We start from the raw sequence: 23146 nt of genomic DNA, 5'->3' as shown, positions 1-23146 counted from the left end.
CTATGATATTCACCATGGATTCGCGAAAAAAGGCGTTTTGACAATGCACAATATAGCCAAGCTATAAGCAAATCGCATGAAATATGTAAATCTAAGGTTTGTTTATCTTTAGTCCTGCTTCGATTGGAATAGGCTGTAGGTGGTTAGTAGGCTTAATACTGAGAAATAAATTACAAAATCTGACGTCGCTGTTATCGTGTATAAAGTATACAAATCGTAATAATTTATACAAGTAAAGTCGCAAGCAATTCTTCTGTACCTGAATGTGTTCCTTGAATTCCTTGTCTTTTTTGAAAGGGTTTAGACCCTGTTGGTGACACTGATTTTTAACCATCAAAAATGTAATTCTTATTTCACCCTCACAAAATCGGACAACAATATTTAAATTTCTATAAAAAATTAATAAATTTTACTCACGTTTTTGATGAGAGTATGTTAGAACTTCTGTTAAGTGAAATAGTAGTAAAATTAATAAGGAATACATAGCAAGACTAATTACAATTTAATTTTGTATAAAAAAAACTCTTTATACAAACGATGATCAGAAAAACTTTGAGTTGAGAAGTGTCACTACCCAAATCGTTAACTTTGACTTCATACTTTATTGTGTAATACAGTATGAAATTACCTCTAGTAATTAACAAAGATCTTATTAATTTGATTCTAATAAACTAAAAGATCCAAACAAACCTTCTATTAACAATAAAAAGCCAACAATAATTAAATTTCTGTGAATACATGAAATTTTAATTGATTTAAGTATAATTTACTTCCAAGATAAAAATAAACGTAGTTTTCTTCCACTTATCCTTATTGGCTTTTGTTATATACAAACAGTGTATATATTTTTGGATTTTATTCAAGGTTTTGATGCAAATCATAAAATGGGTATAATCATGGAAACATAAAAGTGTTAATTATATCCTTATATATTTTAATAAATAAATATAGTAGATCATTTTAAAGTTGATTTACATAAAGCAACCACGATAAGATTGCAAAAGACATACATACATTTTATATGTATATAAGCAACTGACTCGTCATAGCGGCTGGCATACGGCTGCGATGTCCTTTATCGTCGTTTTCTTTTTGTTTCATTGCCTTCCTTAACCTTGATTATTAAAAAATAAAGTTGAAATGCAACAGTGTCGCTGTCACTACGGAAAAAAAATCTCTTTGATATATAAATAACTTTTATAGGCGTTCATGCTGGTCAGTGTTGTGCAAAAATGTTTCAACACTATTGATCTACATGATTTGAACCCGAAAACTTATGAAACATGCTCCAAACCTTCTCCTCAAAGGGAGAGGAGTTCTTAGCCCAGCAGTGGGAAATTAACAGGCTCTTAATGTAATGTAATGTAAACATTTATGCAATCAACGCCTACTAATAACTATTGCCAAAACCAATTAACTTAAATCTTTATTATCTCTATATAGTGTAAGGCAAAGTCTCCATACGCAAAGATCTTTTAAACAGCGCAGCGGATTTTAATACGGTTCTCATAAATTAACAGTGATTCGAGAAGGTTTAAATGTATAATACTTGCATATTATGGAAGGGAAAAGCCTAGAATTTCAACTTTCCTAGCCGGAAAAAATAAAGATTTTTCTTTCTTTTTCAATTTAGAAGTTGTATAGAGACTCTTACTGTACCCGTGTGAAGCTGGTACACGTTGCTAGTGCAATAAAATTAAAAAAGGGGAATATTATTCAATTATCATGTCACTGGCATGAATTATTTTTAAATTACACTAATATAAAGTTAAAAACACTTGCCTTGCCATTCCGCTTGTATTAATAATTTAAGTATATTAGTCTCAAATAAAGCAAGTTCATATTAATCAGTAAATAAGTACAACATCGATCACGTTTACGTTAACCAAGATTTAATTAAATCACAACATTGTTTTAAGAATCATTTAATTTTCAACTCTATTCCCATTCAAAAACGTCGGTTTTGCATTAACACATTTCCTGTCGTCGCTTTTATAGCAATGTTCTTCTATGATTACATTTTCCTTTTCACATTCGCACACAAAACATTTATCCGTTATTTTTCCTGATTTATGACATTTATGTAACGTATGATTTAAATGTTTTATTCTTAGTGTCAGTTGAGTTTCTTCTATTTTAACATTTTCAACTTCAGCTGTGACAGTTTTAACTGCAATATATAATCTTTGATTATTTATGTCTCGATAGACGGTTAAAGCTGAGAACGCGTTGAAAATATAGTGGCCAACGGTTGGTCACAAATTAAACGCGTACTAAAGTAAAGTTGTATGATGTTTGACGAGTGTCAAGCGTAGCTGTCAAGCACTCCAAGATAATGAAGTTGGCTCTTTAGAATTAGTTAATTGACGACCTAGTGGTCGAGTAGTGTGTACACCGGTCTTCATGGGTACGAAACTCCGAGGTCCCGGGTTCGATTCCCGGCCGAGTCGATGTAGAAAAAGTTCCATAGTTTTCTATGATGTCTTGGGTTTGGTTGTTTGTGGTACCGTCGTTACTTCTGATTTTCCATAACACAAGTGCTTTAGCTACTTACATTGGGATCGGAGTAATGTATGTTATTAACTGTTAATAATTATTTATTATTATTCAGTTATTTTGTATCTACATATACTAATTAATAATGTAAGTTTACAATATAAACTTAAGATTTTAACCATAGTTTTTACTCGTTTTTCTAGTGTATTATTTTTTTATCGGCAACAGGAAATCGGTTACATTACATTTAAGGCTTAGTGTTCGTCGTTATAAGACGTCAATGTACCAACAAGTACTAAATCTAGATTATATGTCCCTTACTATTCCATCAAAACTAAAATATTACACTAAGTTACCCTGCTTAGCGGTACAGTAAGTGGTGAGAAATTGGCAACTACCTAGACCATCTTATATAAGAGTATATTGATGTACCATTTTTTAGATTTCTCCGGCCCATTGACAGGTAATTGAATCCAGGGAAAGCCTCTTCACAGTAGAACGATTTGGGCAGCGGACGACAGAAATTGTTAATATTGCCAACATAAGGACAGATGCACTGCATACACCTATTTATAAATTTTAAATATACAGTAAATATAATATTTACATATTTAAATAATAAAATTTCTATTTCTATAAAGTTTTTTTATATACCTGATGATGTACATGGATCCAGGTGTGCATTCTTTTCTTTCAGCGCTGTGCGAGATATTGTATGAAAAGCAATTTTCGTGGATATCTCTACGAACTCTGATTCCAGGTCTTTGGGGTTCTCTACGACTACTACCCTAAATACCAATCAACATTTGAATTAAAACATATATTTACACGTAAAGACAGATATATACAGGAAACTAATACTTTACCCATTGTCTCAAGGGTTTCATAACGACATCCGAAGAAATATTTCCTCCTTCATCGCTTTTTAAATCACAAAGTAAAGGTTCGCAAGTTGCATAAATCTTCAAACCTAAATCAGGACATACACAAAAATCGCACCCGATTGTAAATTCCTCACCCGGAAAACATAAATCTAGTTTCCTCGTTGTTTGGTCACGAACGTGATTTTGCAATAGGCTAGGTGTTAGTTCAATGGTATTCCACGGTAGGGTACCGCATGTACTATTAGTGCATACCTTGTCGGCTTTATTGCCATTTCTGGGACATACACATACCTTGCATTCATCACTGAACAGCTGACCTGGCACACAGCTATCGGTCCTCAAAAAACTCTTTACACATTTATTACTTGTGCATTTATCAACATTTTTAAGTCCATCGCGTGGGCAGTAGCATACATTACAGTCGACTTCATAGTAAGCAAGAGGTTCACATGTAAATTTATCATCTATGAATTCGAAGCTGCTAAAACAAATGTTTTTCGTGCAAGCTCTGTCCGCTAATTTACCGCTTTCGGTACAAATACAAAAATTGCATTCAACTTTTGATATAGATCCGGGTACGCAGGTTTCATTCGGGCGTCCAAAGGAATTTCGAAATGGATGTAATTTATGTGACTCTTGTATTTTTTGTTTAGCTTCACAGTCATCGTACGTACACCATTTAGGGTCAATCTTACCGTTCTTGAAGCAGTAACACGTATTGCAATCAAAATTGACAAATGTATTTGGTTCACAATTCATACTTTCTGGATGTTTTATGCGAGATACTTGATTATAACTCTGAATGACAGAAGTGCATAGTTTATTTTTATCATCTTTGTAATTATTCTTTGGACATATACAATAACTGCCATTCTTGTAGTATATTTGATTAGGCTTACAAGTATCATTTGCTCCAATATTATTTACATTGCTCTTATCTTTAAGATTATGGTCAATCAGACCATCTTTCAAAACTTTTTCCAAAATATTTATTTTACTTTGATAAGAGCAATTTCTGGTACAATATGTTGCATTGGTCAGTCCATTATTAAAACAATAACATTCCATACAAATAGGGACCAGTTCGCCGGTAATGCACGATTCTAGCTGCGTGTTATATTTGAAATCAGTTGTTATAGAGCAATCCAGTTCAAGGCAAGAATTTTCATTTACAGTTCCGTTTGAACAGTCACAATAAAGACATTTAGGTGCCGTAAAAGTATACGGAGCACATTGATTTGAACTGCTTCTCAAAAAGTTCACACGTTTGGAATTATTGCAATTAACTTTTGTGCAAAGTTTCTTATTTGGTATGCTATTATTTGGACATCGACAGACATTGCAATCATTTCTATAAAGTGTACCAGCAATACACTTACTCTGTTGTGCTTGAAATTGACATTTCTCTAAACATTTATCGGCGACAAAGTCACCATTTTCAGAACAAAGACATTGCACACATGGAAATAAGTACATGACTCTGGGTATACAGTTCATTTTGGCAACTGTTGCAATGTCGACAGTCTGTGAGTCTACGTTACATGATATGTCAATAGAACATTTAGCATCAGACGATATCCCTGATGCTGAACAAATACAAAGACTACAATTGACATAGTATGATTGAAAAGGCGTGCATCTTTGACTATATTCAGATAGACTTTGACTGAATGATTTCGTTGTATTATGACAATACGCGCTGGTGCATTGAAGTTGACTGTTGTTTTTACAAATACATTGTTTACAACCTTGCCAGATTATTTGACCGGATTCACATAACTGCCTTCGTGGTATCGTTTTGCAATTATCGTCAGTCCACCTGCCTTGATAGTTGCAGAAGCAAACACGACCGTTCAGTGCAAAATATGTATTCGGCACGCAAACATCTTAAGAAAAGAAAAAAATTTTGAGAAAATGTTACCATCAAAATATAATGCGAGCTTAAATTAACTTACTTTGTAAATTTATTTTATGAGGAAGATGTGATAATGAAACTAAAAATAGCACACCATGGAACATATTCTAATATCTAATATAAAAACATATTTTTAATGTAAACCTCTATCTATTAAATTAATTTCACGCTTAAAATGTACTAAGAATTGACTTGTGATTAATAAAATACTTTATTGAAAAGACGTTTTTAATCAATTTCGCAATCTGCAATAAAATGATATAAATATTTTACTGTAGTAGCATTATAAATATAAATTAAAAATACTCTTGTGTCATACTTTAGATTAGTCAATTTAAGAGTAAAGTCATAAAAAAATTCGTGATATGCAATGTATTTTAACCAAACTATTGATGAGACGAGATATAATTATATTACGACGAATTAAAAATACAGTTTGTGAAATACCTAATCTAAATATGTATTTAACAAAACTCTAACATCGTATCTAAATCATTTTAATTTAGTAAGTATCAAAAATCATCCACCAACAATTTGATCTGCATTGTTTTCTATGTATTCATGAAAATTATTATACACATTGCTTATTGGATCAAACTTTTATGATTGATATATTTAAGTCAATCAAATCAAATCAAATTCCTTTATTTACAATTATTTTCAAAGCATTACACTTACTTTCGATTGTCAATTTAAACACTACCACCGGTTCGGAAAGGAAAATACTCTGACCACTGAGAAGAACCGGCAAAGTAAATCAGCGGGTATTTTTTGTTTCTTTTTTGTCAATATATGATTATTTACATAAATTCAATATCAAAGGAAATTGGTAGGAGGCGCTCGTTTAGTTCCCAAGATGACACTAAACAATAAACCTGACACCGTGGTTGTGGATCGAGCAGCGTGCCAAGCAGTAATAGTCGATATCGTGTTCCTCTTGAGGATAATCACGGTAAAGCTGAAAAAGAATTTACGCAAATATTTTGATCTTGTTCACGAAAATCCTGCAATATGAAATGTTTATTCAACGATATATATTCCTAATGTAGTCTTGGTTAAAAACGAAGAGTTTCGTCTAAAGAAACTAACGCTTATTTGCTCGATAAAAGGCCGGATACAGAGGGAAGTGTTACTCGAGATGAATGTAGAGTTTCCTAAGGAGAAACCTTAAACATCGATAATCTGGGTAAATCTTCGCTTGACGGATCGCTCGAAAATATCACGAGCGAAATAAAAAATAGTACAAAGATACTGTAACATTTATTGGCATTTTTTTTCTGTACATAACATTTTACCGTTTGTTAAACAAAAGCACGTATTACATTCAACTTTCATCGTACTTCCTGGTTTACAATTATTTCCCGAATTGAGAGATACCATTGATTTTCTTAACACTAAATTCAACAAATTGTCAAATACATTCGGAAGTTTGAACCTTAAGATTTTATTTTTACTTAGATTCTCGTCTTCCTTAGACTGCCCATCAGCATCGGTTAAGGTTACTTTTCTGATTTCATGTTTTTTTATCTTTGACTTTTCAGATTCAGATAAATCATTATTATTTTTAACACGTTTATTCTTAGCTTTGTTGGCTGTAAATTGGTTGTATTTCGTATTATTTTCAATAGTCTCTGATTCATATTCATCTGATTCGACGCTGGATTTATTCATTTTTTTATGGCCATAGTTTTCTTTTCGTTCCCCATATCTTAAAGGCTTATTATCGTTCTTTAGTTCTTTCATATCTAGCAAAAGGTTATCATCACATTCATTTAATTCATACGTACCAAGTTTCACTTTCGTGCCTTTTTTTTTATTATTGCATATTAACCTATGTTCATTTACACAATAGCACATTCGGCAAGGAGCAAACGAATACCATTTATTTGGCTCACATTTAGTGTCTAAAGAACTAGACCGTCTACTAGATTTTACCATAGCTTTACATTCATGCTTTGTACATTGATCTTTATCAATCTTGCCATTTCTACCACATCGACAAACATTGCATTCAATAAATATAAGTTTACCCGGTTCACAATTTGTTTCATTAGCTTTTAATGTTTGGAAACGTAAACGACATTGATTATTAGGCCATTCTCCATTTTCGTTACAAATGCATGTGATATTTTCAAATTTGTACATCTTATTTCGTTCACAGATCTTCGAGTCTAATGAATCCAATAAAAATACATATCCTTTATAAATATATATGTATATATTATATAAATTGAGAAATAGTTGTTAACGATATACTTACCAGCATTGATAATATTTAAATTACGTAAATGTAAAATTATTACTAACAAATATAAACCTACCATTGTCTTGTAAAACTAATTTGTAGTAATTGTGGTAAATGAAACGATCTTATGGCTCAGTAGATTTAATATCGATCACGTTTAATTTTAACAAGTTTTAATTGATAAACATGATATAACAACACTCATTTAATTTACAACTTTATTGCCAATGAAAACAGTTGATTGTCCATTAAAAAAATATTTTTCGTCCCATTTATTGTGTTCTGCTCCGATTACATTTTTATTTTCACATTCATATACAAATAATTCTGTATTCTTTCTGGTTGTCGGATTTAACAAATAGTTTAATTTAAGTGTTTTATTTTTTATGTTCAATTTCAACTTTTCAAAATCTATTTTATCAATTGAGCTTTGTGATCTATTTACAGGAGGACCGATGGGCTTTTATTAAATGTGGTAATAAGTATGAATCATAATTTTGAATATATAAAAGAATCGTATCTTTTATAGGGAAATATAGTCAATGAATTGATAATACCTATGAGAATGAACTATGCATTCTGAAATCAAGCTATTCCAAATAAAGAAGAAGTTGCCATTTCTCAGTTTATCCACTTCTTAAATGGCAATTCATTTCCTTTTTTCAGTTTACATTTTTTTAGTATCTATAAATACTAATAAACAGTTTATTCGATTATTTATTTCAAAAGAGACAATTTAATTAATTGAATCAATTTAATTTATTTAAATATATGTGATTACAAAATCAAAGACCATGTTTTTCCAAATAAGTTTCTCTTTCCTGCAATTTTTTTGTCTGCGAATAATTTAGACAGACTTTCTGAGTACACCGTAAAGTGCCGTCCGATTGGCAGTAGCAATCGTTACAATGGATTCTAAAAAAAAAAAAAACATTACTCTTGCTAGACGTTTCCTCGTAATTATTATACTATATCTACGATACGGGAAACTGAAACATTTTTATGGTATTGATGATATTGATACACCTGATGGTAAGGGATCACCACCGCCCATAGACATTGGCGCCATAAGAAATATTAAACATAATTAATTAATACTTTAAAAAAATATAAAAACTTTCGAAAAATGCAAATAAAAACACATTTAATAGCACGTAAACCCGTTGGTTCAGAACCTAACCTGTCTCGGGTCTTGTCGGTTAGCCGTCCCATATGAGAAGAAAAAAGAAATACAGGTGAACTTGCGTTAAGCCTGGCTTATAGTAGGTCAAAGTTTCATGTTTTATTATTATACTAGCTGTGCCCGCGACTTCGTACGCGTTTGAATTTAGAAAATAAGTTATTGTTTTACCTAAGTTATTCCTTATTACATCAGCTACCTCGCAGTGAAAGTCCCATCAAAATCGGTCCAGCCGTTCCAGAGATTAGCCGGAACAAACAGACAGACAGACATAAATTGTAAAAAAATATATTTTGGTATATGTACCGTGTATACATACATATGCATTTAGTAAAAATGGGTTATTTTAATATTACAAACAGACACTCCAATTCTATTATATGTATAGATTATTAATTTAATGCACATAATATTTACCAACGACCAAAGAAACGAAGGATGGATTGTGTGAAAGACGATATGGTTAGAAAGAATGTTACTTGTGAGATGACGTCCGACAGAGAAGTATGGAAGAAGAAGACACGCTGCGCCGACCCCAAGTAAAATTCGGATAAGGGCAGGAGGATGATGAATATTTCAAATAAAGATAATTCACAAATATAATTACTTATAAGACGCTAAAGGTTCACAGGCATCCTTCTTAACATCGAGGGTTAATTTTATTTTAGCCCGAGTCGAAGACAGTGTCTGTTTTTCGGACGGAGTACATCTGTCTATCGCATTACATTCGCTTTGATTGTTTACACATTTACATTTACTGCAAAGTTCATTGTAATCCTCTGTACATGGCTGCCCTGAAAAATAATAAGCAAGCATTCGTTTTATTTCGTGCACCGTTTGAATTTCAGTTATTTGGACATTGCAACGTGACTTTATTTTAATTTTATATATAATTCTAAAATAAAAGTAGCATAAGTTACTCCTTATTACATCAACTATCTGCTAGTGAATGTCCCGTCAAAATCCGTCCAACCGTTTCAGAAATTAGTCGGAATAAAACGATAGACAGACAGACAAAAATTGTATAAAATGCTATTTTGGTATATGTATCGTGTATACATATGCATTTAGTAAAAAGCGATTATTATACATTATTGTATTATACATTATTATTATATATTATTATACATTACAAACAGACACTTCAATTTTATTATATGTATAGATTCTTCGTATCTTATTCCAAATTATTAAAAAAATTGTTTCGAGAGGAGTGCCTCAAAAAAATGGCCTCAAAAAAATCTGTGAAGCCTTCGATTTTATTAAACTAAAATATGTTCCAGATGGTGTCCCTTAGCAAAATCGGTTAAGAATAAATCACATGATCAATACCTGTGAGTTTGTGGGCATGGATTTCCGCATAATCGTTCACATTCAAACAATACTTCATCGTACAAAGGAGGTTATGTCCTTGTGAACAGAAGCAAAGGTTACACGACACGCGATATACTTTTCCGGGCTCACATTCAGTGCCCATGTGCGGCAACTGTGGTATATCTATCGCTGAACGAGTTTCGATTTGAGCGATTTCCTCATCATTTACTCGATCTATGAAAACATAAATAATAATTATTTCATACGACAACGTAGCCCATGCTGACGTTGACATAACCCGCACTGGGGAAAGTGCATTTATTACAAATAAACATTGGCTGTTGCAACCGCCATCTTCGACCCCAAAGAGCTCAGTCATTTTTTCAAGGAACTTTTTGTTCGCATAAGTCTCATCACAGTGAAGACCACGGCTGAGGACATGAATGACTGTACAATAAATTAAACTATTAAGATTTAATTATTTCGATACTTACTAGATAATATTTTTTTGCAAATCTTCGTACAGACAGCCACTTTTTGATCGTTGCAAAAACATTTATTACAAACTTTCTTGTACATTTTACCAGGAACACAGTCGCCTTCGGGTAATTGTGGTAAACTGTTTTTATTTTTCTTAATCATTTCTTTCTCTGGTTTCTTATTCGATTTGTTATATCTTTTCGTTTTTATTTTCAATCGATCATATTTTCTAACATCTCCAACTCCCTTTAGTATCGTCCTCTCCAGACAAGCCATTTTGGTACACAAAAGGGTGTCATTGTCTCCGCATCTGCACGTGTTGCAGGACATTTTATATTGTTTACCGGGCACACAGCTCTGCCCTTTTTGAATCTCTGGCAATTCGTTATGTTTGACTTGATAATATTTAGCTAAAATAATAAAGTTAATTTAAAATCCAAAAATATATATACACATGAATATCATATAAAGCATGAAATAAATTCCAATATGCTAAGTCGTTATTAAGAGTTTATCAAATATACATACAATTAACACCAATAAAGTAACAATAAACATGTATTAGATCATAGATTAGACGATGAATCAATAAAAAATCAAAATTAATTAACTTTACAAAAACCCTTTATGAGTTAGACTTTGGAATCAACTTAAAAAATATCTTCACGATATTCAATTCAAATTGAATTGAATATTCACGATATTAATATAATATCGTGAATATATTTTTTAAAACTTCAATAAAAAGTATGTCGATGTTATAATTGATACAGCTACAATTGCAGGTTTAATCATTGGTTCAAAAAGCATCTCCAAATAAATTCATTATTAGTTCAAAATTGATGTCCAAATTTGGAAAGATCAGCTTTTTTTCAGCTGAAGAATTTTCGTATACAAAGCGTACCACTCATATTTGATCTTAAAGTATCTTTGGCCGTGACTCCATCGGGTCGAAGGTACTGGAAAGTTTCCCTGCAGTTATGAGACATCCATTTTCCTTCAAAGTTACAAGTGCAGATGATATCTTCAAATCTATAGGTCATATGCGGTTGACATTCGTATTTATCAGATTTAATCGGATTCACTGTAAACAAGAATAAAATTAGTATTTTTAATCAAAATAGATAACTGTTGGTAGGCCTTTATAAGGATCCGCCTTTTCAACACAATATTCTGCCGCCAAGCAGTAATACATAGTATTATTATGTTCCAGTTTGAAGGATAAGTCATTGTAGCTACAGGTATAAGGTACGTATCGTCTATTTCCCAAGTTTGGTGTCGTCTTGGCGATGTAAATCTCTTACATGTCTATGGGCAGTGATCACATACATACACATACGATAAGATCACCTATTTGCCTGTCCTACCTATCTACCCATGGAAAAAAGCATAATGATTTGTTTTGGACCTAATAGAATATCATGGAATGCCATTTTTTATAGGACAAATTAAATAATATTTGTCCATAAATGTTTCAATGCTCGGTAAAGGCCTCGTCATCACACCACACCAATATTACCCGCATTATATTAATTAACTACTTTACATTTTGTTCTATTATTCTGTTATTCCGAGCTATGAGCAGAAAACGCGGTAAAAATGTAAACCTATATCGATAGGTTTACATTTTCGATGATAAGACCATAAAATTATATTTTAAAACGTTATGTCGATTTGATGATTTCTTTTTTCTTATTAATATGCCATCAAAAGTTGAAAATCGATCCGATGTCAGTTAACGGCATTTTTGTTATACCACGGCAATATTGGCTCACCATTTTTCGGTCTCTGACAAGTCCTTACGCGACATTCAAACAAAGCTTCTGAATTACAAACGCACTTGTGACATGGGCCTATTACTGATGCTAAAGGTACGCATGGTTTTTGGAAATTCGCTGGAAAATTTCATTAAGCGTGTTTATCATGTAATTAGTAAACTGTGATTTTATGTTGGGTTCCGCCCACGGTTGAGGGAGGAGGGGAGTGTTAAGGTATATACTCGGGATAAGATGTAATCAATGCGTTATTACAGATTTTAATCTATCTTTGCGCCAAGTTTCATTAAAATCCGAATGTTCAGCCGATCTGGTGCGATTGACTAAGAAACATCAACTCGTCCAAACTTTAGCATTTCTAATATAATTAAGGTAAATAAAATATATACAAAAAATCGTAATAATATTACGGGTAAAAATTGAGTGTTAGATAAGACCAAAAGCAACACTAAAGCCAGTTAAGGAATACTGAGTGTAAAAAATAATCATGCACAACTCACATAATAAAGACTCTACTTTCCACAAATTTACATGAAAAATTGTAATTATTATCGCTATCCAATACATATTTCACTAAATAAACGATTAAACGTTGGCAATAATAACGGCCCTAAAAGTTAAATTAAACAAACTAATTTCATACGTTAAAGCTAATTAACTGCTATGGATACAAAATTCCATGTTAACGATAAGAGTTATAGGAATTTCTACAGCCAATTAAAATTTAATTTATTCTTTTATTGCATACTAACTATTGATGAAGGTTTTGTCTCGTAAGGTTCTGTTAAAAATAATTACAGAACCTTACTTTAAAGGCACAACAAGGCATCAAAACTCATTACGATTATTTTAGATGTGTGTCCAATTAATAAATATTTAAACTATCTAAGTATATCTATAAAAATCTATGCATATATTTCTACCACAAAATATTACACAACTTCCAGTAATGGTTATTAATAATAATATCGATCTTCTTAATATTCAATACTAGATAGCGAATTGTTGTTGACAAGGCGTAGTGGTGACATTCTGATTTTGACCAGTAACACGCCATTCTTTACATAGGCACGAAGTTTTAATAGTACCAAATTATTGATACTCAATCACGCCGGAACGGCGGAACGGATACGAGTGAAACTTTATAGCTAGGACAAGAGAACAAATAAACAACATAAGACATCCAATTGACGCGATATAATTGGTCGAAAGCTTGAATATAATCTATAGTTTTCATAATGGATTTGTGAAAAAATGGCGTTTTGAACGTCGACGAAGCTGTTATTGGAACTTTGGAAATTAATTACAGGGGATATAAGTAGTTAAGTGGGATAGTGTTGTATCATAAATAAATATATATTAATCAAGATATATTTCTAGTGCACAATACAGCTGATTAAATATGTATGGTTTGTTTATTTCCATTCCTTCTTTGATAGAAATAGTATCTATAATTGAAAGTTATTAATGTACTAGGTTTGTTATCATACGCGTGTTGTAATCGATTCGTTCGATTTGAAATTAATACAACATAATTATTGTTACTTCTAATAGAAGCGTTCAGCAAGGGCATGTATTTGGTCCCGCTCTGTTCATCCTATACCTATGTATCCTATACAAAAAGGTTGTTTTTAGTGGCGAAGAAATTTAAATTAAAATAAAACAAAGAGAAATGTTTTTATTCTCCATGAAATTGGCTTTAATTGATAAATAATTATTATTAATAATAATTAATAATAACTAATTACTGGTGCGCATATTTCATATACTTGATGCCTTATTTACATACTCTTGTGAAAATAAATAAATTGTATATTTTTATTACTTTTAACTACGTAACTATAACGGATCTAACATTATGTCAGAAATCTGATGAAGACATTAAAATCGTTTTGTTAAATTATTGCTATATATATCGACTTCTTCGTCGGTCTAGTGGCTAAGACCACGAATACCGGTAACCTGAGGTCGGGACCCGGGTCGGGCCGATAAACATGTTCTTGGGTTTTTCAATCTAGAAATTCTCAGCTCGGAATTTGGTATTCATTCCCGCTCCTTGGAAAGCAAGCTTTTGGTTTTGCCATCTTATCAGATTATAAGAGAGAGGGACAGAGAGTGCACCTGCTTGCACACAAACTTAGGCACTAAAATTTGTAGTCTATAGTTGACCAGTCTCCTTGATATTGGACTATCGTGGACGAAGTCGTATCGTGGACAGGACGACATAATTATTACTATGTAAACCAGTTTAACTTTTTTATCGCACTATATTTGATTAAGTAAATAAACTGAAACGGTTGATTTAGTTTTGAAAACATAATAAGTATGAATTTAAATTGGAACATGTAAAATATGTTTGTAAAAATTTAAAACCTTTATTAATAATAAAACGATGATCATTGAATAATTAAACGTATTATATTTAACAATGACGGTAAACCAAATTGGAATCTGTATTTGATTTTGCTTCTTAATCGTTTGAACCGTTTATGAGAATGAAATATGTTGAAAATAAGTTAATCATTAAAATCCTCTGAACATACCATCGTTGTACAAGATAAAGTCTTTTTTTGAGTACAAACACATTTGTTGTATTTAAATCTATATTTTTGTCCAGGATTGCAATCATCTTTCTCGTGTTCAACTTCAGTTAATTTAAAGTAATCATTATCCCTGTATTTAGTTTATGATTTTAATTTCTGACTTTTACAAATTTCATGTGAACATAATAATTCTCCTTCGCTGTCACACATGCAGCTGTTGCAATCTATTGTATATTTTTGATACGGAAAGCAAGTATTTTCGTCATACTTTTACGGTTTGTGTTTATATTTTTGATTATTTGGTCGATTTTTGTATTATTTATTTCTTGGATTGTTTCACCGTCTACTTTAACACAAAGTCGATCGATGTAATAATTAATATCGCTACAAATACATATCTCTTCATTGGTTCGAAGGAAATCTCCAAAATTGCAGAGATCAGCTTTGTGTCCTCCGAAGCATGATCTTTTCGTGCATAAAGATGATTTTATGATACTGGAATCATCGCAGTGACAAACGTTACAATCTACCAAGAATAAGGCATTAGGCGTACAAGTAATATTTGATCTTAAGTTATCTTTGGCCATAATTTCATTGGTTCGAAGATATTGGAAAGTTTCTCTGCAGTTATAAGACATCCATCTTCCATTATAGTTACACGTACAGAAGAGTTCTCCCAATTTGTACATCATATACGTTTGACATTCGTCTTTGACAGATTTTCTTGGATTCACTGTGGAAAAATATTTAAAAAAAAAGATTATCACTTAAGGACCTAATAAAAAATAGAATCGTGGACGTATCTTAAATGTTTTTATTATTGGCTCACCATTTTTCGGTCTCTGACATGTAGCGTGACATTCAAACACAGCTTCTGAATTACAAACGCACGTGTGACAAGGTCCTTTGACTGATGCTGTAGGTATACATTTTTTCTGCAAATTTACTAGCAAATTTCATTAGGCATGTAAATTATTCAAAAATCTATAAAAGAATATTATTTTATTTTTTAATAATACTACAGAAGATATTTTTTATAAAATTCGTTGAAAATGAAAAAGGGCAAATGCTCCCTATTGTGTTGAGCGTACACACAAATTCTAAGTTTGAACTTACAAATGTCTTTGAAAATTACCCCATTCCCAAGTTATTAACAAACTGTGGCTTGGCCCGCGTGTGAGGAATGAGAGCAGGTATTATATACCCTATGTCTTTTTGATATTGTGTAAACAATACTTCAATCGGTTGAATAGAGACGTAAATGCCTAAAAAACTCAATGAAATAATATCTTCTATGTATGTGCTAAAAATGGGCGGGCGTTCCTCAGGGATAAATTTTGGTTCCTTTTTTATTTTTGATGTACATAAAGTCTATCTAAATGATGTTAACGATGTACGTTGTTTATCGATGATACATCAAACAAAACAATAATGATGGAATCCTATTTTAAAATAATCATAATAATACTCACTTAGTAAAGTCTCTATTTTCCATAAAAGTAAAAGTAAAATGGATATTAGTATCAATATCCAATGCATGATTCAAATTTATTAATCAACATCACCCAAAACAATTGCTCTTAAATTTAGATTTGATACGCAAATTTTATTGGATCAATCAATTTTACGATGTCTACAATGACTACAAAATTTCATGTTAACGATAAGACTAATATTTGTTGATATTTTAGGAAATTAAAGTCTAATCTCCAGTAAAGTAAATCTAATTAATTGCTAAAAAAATACTTTTATAAAATAAATGTTATACAGTGAGGTTTGAGGAAATAGCTTGGGTTTTCTAACATATTCGGTCTCTTCGGGGGACCCGAAAGCCCCGACAGCTTACATTAATATAACAATATTTTATTAATGGAATAATGGCTTCTGGATCTATGCTAAAAATGGGTGTTCCACAAGGATCCATTTTAGGTCTTTTTCTATTTCTAAAATATATAAATTATCTTCTTTTCTACTTCACTGATAGATTCACAGTAAAAAAACAAACTGGAACGATGTAAACAGTGCATTATCACAGATATACGATTGGTTCACACAAAATAATTTAGTTTTGAATGCTAAAAAATAACAAAATGTGTAGTTTTTACCCTACCTAATGTATAAAACCAAAATTATAATTTATCTTCATATAATTGTTACTACAGTGTTTTTAGGAATAGCATTAGGTTCTAAACTTCAGCGGAATCTTTTTTTATAGTTCCTAATAGAAAAACTCAGCTCCGCAACAGATGCTTTTAGAAAAGTTAGACAACTAAACTGATATTGATACCGTTTATTATATTTTGGTTATTTTCATATTATTATGTTATATGGCATATTACTTTGGGGTAACGGTACAGATATTGAATCTGTTTTTATTTTACAAAAGAGAGCTGTTCGGTATCAGTGATAAACATTGTATGAACACCAGACGTAAGGAAAAGCTTATAACGCCAAGTTTCCGACTCCGCAAAGTTAATAAATCCTTCTTGGGGCAAGGTTCTATTATAAAATTCCGCAGATATTTTTAACTTTGTCAATTTAATATTAATATTATAAAAACATTAACAAATAAAGCATATTATTCAACACAAGATTATATAGATGATAAAAAAAGCTTGGTACTAATACGTTGTGACTTCAGACAGTTTGAAAACGGTGGTAGTTTTCCTTAATATAGTTCTGTAAAATGTCGATAAAAGCCTACTTGAATAAAGTCTATTTTGTCTTTCATTTGATTTTGATTGGTGGACCCACCTATACAGACCTCCAATGTACTAAAGTACAGAGAAACCCCCTCGTCTCTGCGACAGTGGACAGCCGTAAAGCGGCGATATTTTCCCCTAAGTCTACATCACATCAAATACATTTAATTTTAAAATAAAATTAACCAAGTCTCGTTCTATAATTTTCCTTGACATAAAACTTTGAGTTTAATTTTCTTATATCAAATAAAAATTGTATTATTACTTGTCAAATACTAATTTAGAATCTACTATTATTATTACTATGGTTGAGAACCAATCAACAAAAGCAAACACCGAAGGTATTAATGATAGGGATAATAAAACAAAACATAAAATCAAAACTCTTTATTCGTTTCGTGATTAAATTCACACATATAAAGTATATTGTCTAATACATGAATACGTTAAAGTATAAAAGCTACTTTAAGCCGAAAATAATTCGCTACCTATGATAAATAACCGAGAACATTACGCTCACAATACTAAACGTGGCTTGCGTGTGATATTATAATCGGTTGCTATGGAAACCGTGGAAGAAGTTACTTTAAATTACTATGGTGTTAATCAATATAATTTAGAATAAAATCCTCGTAGTCCAAAAATAATTCCAGATATCTGATTCTGTGATTTCGAATAATATTGCACTTCGTAATTTGAATATAATCATTTTGACATGAGCTCTGATTTGTGTAATGAAATCAATAAAAAAAGGTTTTATATCATTTTCGTCCTACGACTACCGTTAAATTGAATAAAATACGAAGACAATATAACAGTTACTGATGAAATGAAAATGACCGACGGTAATCCCTAAAGAGCCGTTTAAATCTTACACTAAATCTTACCTAAATACAACACTGTTAAAAATGTATCGTTTTATTTATAATCAATATTTTACATGCAGTATTATTTTGCACTCGCAAACCTGCGCAGAAAACATGTCGGACATGTCAATATTGTTGTAATTGTGACCGTATGTGAAGTACTAGAATAATTATCACACTTGGAATAATAATAAAATGAAAAAGAAACAGTTGATACTATAAAACGATTTAATTATTTCAATGACAATAAATGTTATTTACTTGTTTACTGAAATGCAAAATTAGCTGAACTTATTATATAATATAAGAAAACATACTTATAAAAACTAAATTAAGTGAACGAATTAAATACTTTAAAACTTTACGGCTCTACATGCAAGCATCGTGTTGCGGGCGTTTAGTTAAACACTGATTTGTCTCTTTCTGTCATCATGGATTTCACAGTCGAAAGAAGAAGACAAAGCACTCTCTAACTCATCCCTTAAACAAAATGCAAAAGCCGTTAATGATCATATGTCCTAAGATCACTTTGATACGTTTCAAAAACTTTACCGAGCTCATGTAAATCACAAGAACATCAAAACTGTGTTAGAACTAAACACTTATGAAATTAAGGATTCAACAAAGGCCTTTTGAAATTCAGAAATCGAAATACAATAAAATTTATAATTTTATTGTTCAGAGTCAAATTTAATTCTTGTTTTCATTTAAATACTGTAATGGATTTCTTGTTGTGAAAATTTTAACCGTATATTTTTTTTTATGGCTAAAATTCAGTATGACCTATTATAGCTGTTGGGACACTGAGATTCGGTTTCGGATGATTGTTTACGATTATATTGTAGGCGCTAAGTCGTGGTCACAGAATCGAAGTGTGCAGAAAACGCTTTTGCCGTCGGCTGAGCAAGTGCAGTCGTTGCAGTCTCGTTTGTACTGCTCGCCAGGGTTGCAGCGGAAGCTTGGGTCGGATTCTGCAATGGAAGTCACCATATTATTAAAATATGCTATTTAATATTTCTGGGCTGTTGTGGTTTTTAAATTATATGGGAGACCTTATTTAAATTAAGGATTTACATTGCAATCTTCAACATCGTCCGTGAATGATAAAACATTTGACGACCTCCGTGGTCGAGTAGTGTGCAGCGGTTATCATGGGTACGCCACTCCGAGGTCCCGGGTTCGATTCCCGTCCGAGTCGATGTAGAAAAAGTTCATTAGTTTTCTATGTTGTCTTGTCTGTTACTTCTGATTTTCCATAACACAAGTGCTTTAGCTACTAACATTGGGATCAGAGTAATGTATCCGTTGTCCGATATTTATATTTATATATTTATACGCTAAGTAGCAAAAATTTACTTTAATAATAGAAACATTAAAATTAATACTCTGTGATACAATATAAGTCTGACTTCTAACATTTATGATTTAAAAAACATGTTAATATGCACCCGGTAAATTCTTGTCGGTCTCGTTGGCGTCCTCTTTGCATCGTTTGAGTGCGCAGGTCGCGTGATTTCCATCGTCCGTGCACCGGCACGGGTTGCAGCCTTGATTAAACACACTTCCCGGCTCGCATTCCGTCTTTACCTTCGTTGTCGCTTCTGAAAATTACTCAAATTAGAACTATCGACTGTACTAGAATAAAATACATATCTACGTTACAAACATAAATGCTAATATGGTTAATTTTTCTCAGAATGTAATTTTAATAATTGCTTTGAATACAAAATATTTTTTAATCAAACTGCAGTAAGTGGAATTTTCCTTTTAAGGCTTTCATTATTAATTATTCTTAGTATTACTAGAGTCACCCCAATTGTTGACCAGCTAATAAAAATACATCTACCGAGGCTGAAAACTCGGGTTGGAGTATACAAATGTCATAGAGTTAATCCTTCAAGAAATCGTCTAAGCTAAAAGTTTGGAAGTCAATATTTATCCCATGCCATGGAAGTACGTAAATGTGATAGTCCCAAGATCTCTTCAGTCTCATTTGATAGCAAGACTGGGAGATTAAACGATGAATCTGTGTCTGCTAACATGTTTGACTACTGTAAAATTAACTATTTCATAATTTACTCCGTTGAGAATGATTGGATCATCATTCTCACTAAGTGGTTCAACTTATTCGTTGTCTTTGACGTATTTTGTTGTTGTAGGTTATAAAACCTTACCTCTTTTAGTTCTAACACCAGAATTTCCGTTGCTGTTCAAGGCCAAACAGTCAATACGCGTGCAGGAGTAGTCCTGTCCCTCGTTGTTACAAAGGCACTTGTTGCAGTCCATCCTGAACTCTTGACCTGGCTGGCAAGCCTTCTGCGTCCCCTACTGAACACCAAACGCGTTATATCTGGTTTGTGCAGCTTTTGTTTAAAGGACATAATTTGACATTGTACTTAGTCCGGTCATTATGTACATACAGAAATACAAATGAACCAGATGGCCGATTTTCTATGTATAGGAAATCGAGGTCGATCATTTAAAGTTAAGCGACACTAAGCCCTCCAATATATTTAAAAAAAACAGCCTCTTTGATTCATTTGAATTTCACTGCTTTTTTCTGATATTTTTAATAATTGGATTCATATTATATTTAAATTTTTAGAGTGGAAACTAAGCGGTGTGCTAAGAATGTCACTCTTTGAAGAGGTTAGTTGGATAATAAAATATAAAATTTTAATATATTTAATTCAACATTGTAGGTAACCAATAAATATTAAACAAGTAAAATTTAAGAACTTAATATTTAAAGTTTAAATAAATATAGCTGTGAAATACTTAAGCGTTATTTTTTTAAAGTAAATTTTATAATAAGATGCCATTATCAATACCTGCGAAGTTGCTCGGATTCTCCTATTCAACGAGACGTGCTGTAAATAAAAATGGGACATGTTAAAATACTTTAAGCAATAGAATGAAGAGAAGAATTAATCACAAGTTTTAATTTCAATTTGTAAACATAATATTAGTAATTATTATTATTCAAATATATTATAGTAAACTTAATCTAGAAAATAATATCAAAGATACTTTGGTTAATAAGTAAATTATTTAAAATAATGTACAGGAAGACCTAAAAATGGTACACTAAATAAGAAAACCACCACCAGTAAATAACACTTTATTTAAATACACTGAATAGAACTAAAGAAAGATCCACAACCAAAATTATAATAAAAAATTATGTATCACTATAAAACGCTCCCTACACTACTAAAGCTGCCTCACGGATGTAATGGTCGAAATTAAGACACTTAAGAGTTATTTGATTCAGATACAAAACCGATTGAGTTAGGCGAGAATAGTTTGCTTGATGCAAATCAAAGTCCCTCTCCACCCTCGGTCTTGCATAACTTTAATCAACTTCTAGAGTAGTGTAGTGGACGTTTCGATCTCTTAAGAAGTGACAACATCCTTTGTAAAGAAAACTGAACACACCTTGCCCTTTTCGTCGGGCATACACGCCTTCCTAGTGCAAGAAAATGACGTTCCGTCTTGCGAACATCTGCAAGTGTTACAGTCTAGCTCGAACACCTCATCGGGTCTGCATTTACGTTTGATTTCCTGGAGATTCTGGATATAAGGGACTTTATTACAGATAATCTTTAAGGCTATATTCACACTGTGGTCCGTTTTACAGGTTAGTTTTTATCGTTTACATTTTATTCGGCAACGGTACTACATTCGTGTATACGAAGTTTTACGAATGACTATACGCATAGGACAGTATTCCAGATCCAGTAACATCTCGCGACGGAAACATTAAAAACTATCCTGTAAATACGGGACTTCTACGTGAATGTGCACTAATATGTCAAAGATATCAATTAATTTATCACGCAAGTCTTCTAAAATGTTGAGAGTAAAGCATCCAAAGAACCTTAATTCAATAAAGAAATAGCGTTCCAAATTTAAAGTACCAACTACCTCTGGCTTTTCTTCATTCAAATCATCGGGCAGTTCGGCTATGCAAACTTTTCTTGTACAAAAATAGCTGGTGCCATCTTCATTGCACCAACAAGTATTACAATCTTTGACGAACATTCGATTAGCGGCACATACCACGGATTTATTCGATGATGACCTTAACACCTACAAAATGATTAAATTCCTAAAAATAACTTAATAAAACAAATATGCCAGGGAAATGAAAGACGGAAAGAAATCCAGCTGATTTATTAAATAAAAAATACAATTTCCGATAGACGACAATTTCTTCTGGAAATTATGGCACTATCGGTTTCATTTCCTGTAACAAAAATACTAATTAAATCTAAATAATGGAATACTAATTTATTCAAATAATAGGACCGGATTTAAATGTCTGGAGGCCCTGGGGCTACAAAGAAGTGAAGGCCCTGGGGCTACAAAGAAGTGAAGGCCCTGGGGCAACAGGGGAGTGGAGGCTTCTATATATTATTTTATAAATTAATTCAAACATTTTCATTTCTGTCAGTCAGATTTATCAATAATATATTTACTTTTTGTATCAGCAACTTTTAAAATAGTAATATTTTTATAATTTGACTGTAGATATCTAAACATGTATTCATCCTCCCTTGTGGAGGCCCTGGGGCATATGCTCCGGTAGCCCGGAAATCCGGCCTTAGCATTAGAGTAGCAAAGTGAAATATAGAGTGCCTTTGCCAAGCAGTGGAACATTAACAATTTCATTTATAAATGAATCTCTCACCCGCAATTCGTGGAACAGTTCAACGTCGTCTGGCAGAGGACATGGTTTGTTGG

The 23146-nt window shown here is 32.0% G+C and overlaps 3 protein-coding genes across 4 annotated transcripts in view; all 3 read right to left on the bottom strand.

The window, feature by feature from the left end:
* The window catches only part of LOC113391499 (RNA-binding protein pno1), a 269552-nt gene that overhangs the window by 195827 nt on the left and 50579 nt on the right, over positions 1-23146 (bottom strand). The gene's annotated exons all lie outside the window — the stretch shown is intronic.
* LOC113391517 (uncharacterized) lies at positions 8294-12858 on the bottom strand. The gene is made up of 6 exons (XM_064219007.1): positions 12790-12858; positions 11419-11598; positions 10619-10924; positions 10053-10268; positions 9328-9514; positions 8294-8455 (listed from the first exon to the last, which is right to left on the bottom strand). The coding sequence occupies exons 1-6, from the start codon at positions 12854-12856 to the stop codon at positions 8326-8328; spliced, it is 1086 nt and encodes a 361-aa protein (XP_064075077.1). The 5' UTR covers positions 12857-12858; the 3' UTR covers positions 8294-8325.
* Positions 17907-23146, bottom strand: part of LOC113391502 (uncharacterized) — a 38854-nt gene continuing 33614 nt past the window's right edge. The window contains exons 6-11 of one of the 2 annotated variants that reach the window (XM_064219061.1): positions 22328-22492; positions 21839-21973; positions 21232-21270; positions 20575-20725; positions 19849-20001; positions 17907-19371 (exon numbers count right to left, since the gene is read on the bottom strand). In XM_064219061.1, the coding sequence (XP_064075131.1) occupies positions 19235-19371; positions 19849-20001; positions 20575-20725; positions 21232-21270; positions 21839-21973; positions 22328-22492 (780 nt within the window). In that variant the 3' untranslated portion in view covers positions 17907-19234. The remainder of the gene's footprint in view (positions 19372-19848; positions 20002-20574; positions 20726-21231; positions 21271-21838; positions 21974-22327; positions 22493-23146) is intronic. The other variant, XM_064219062.1, reaches the window with a different exon arrangement.

Source organism: Vanessa tameamea, chromosome 25 (genome assembly GCF_037043105.1).
Source record: "Vanessa tameamea isolate UH-Manoa-2023 chromosome 25, ilVanTame1 primary haplotype, whole genome shotgun sequence".
Lineage (NCBI taxonomy): Eukaryota > Metazoa > Arthropoda > Insecta > Lepidoptera > Nymphalidae > Vanessa > Vanessa tameamea.
This window is presented reverse-complemented; position numbering and strand designations above follow the sequence as displayed.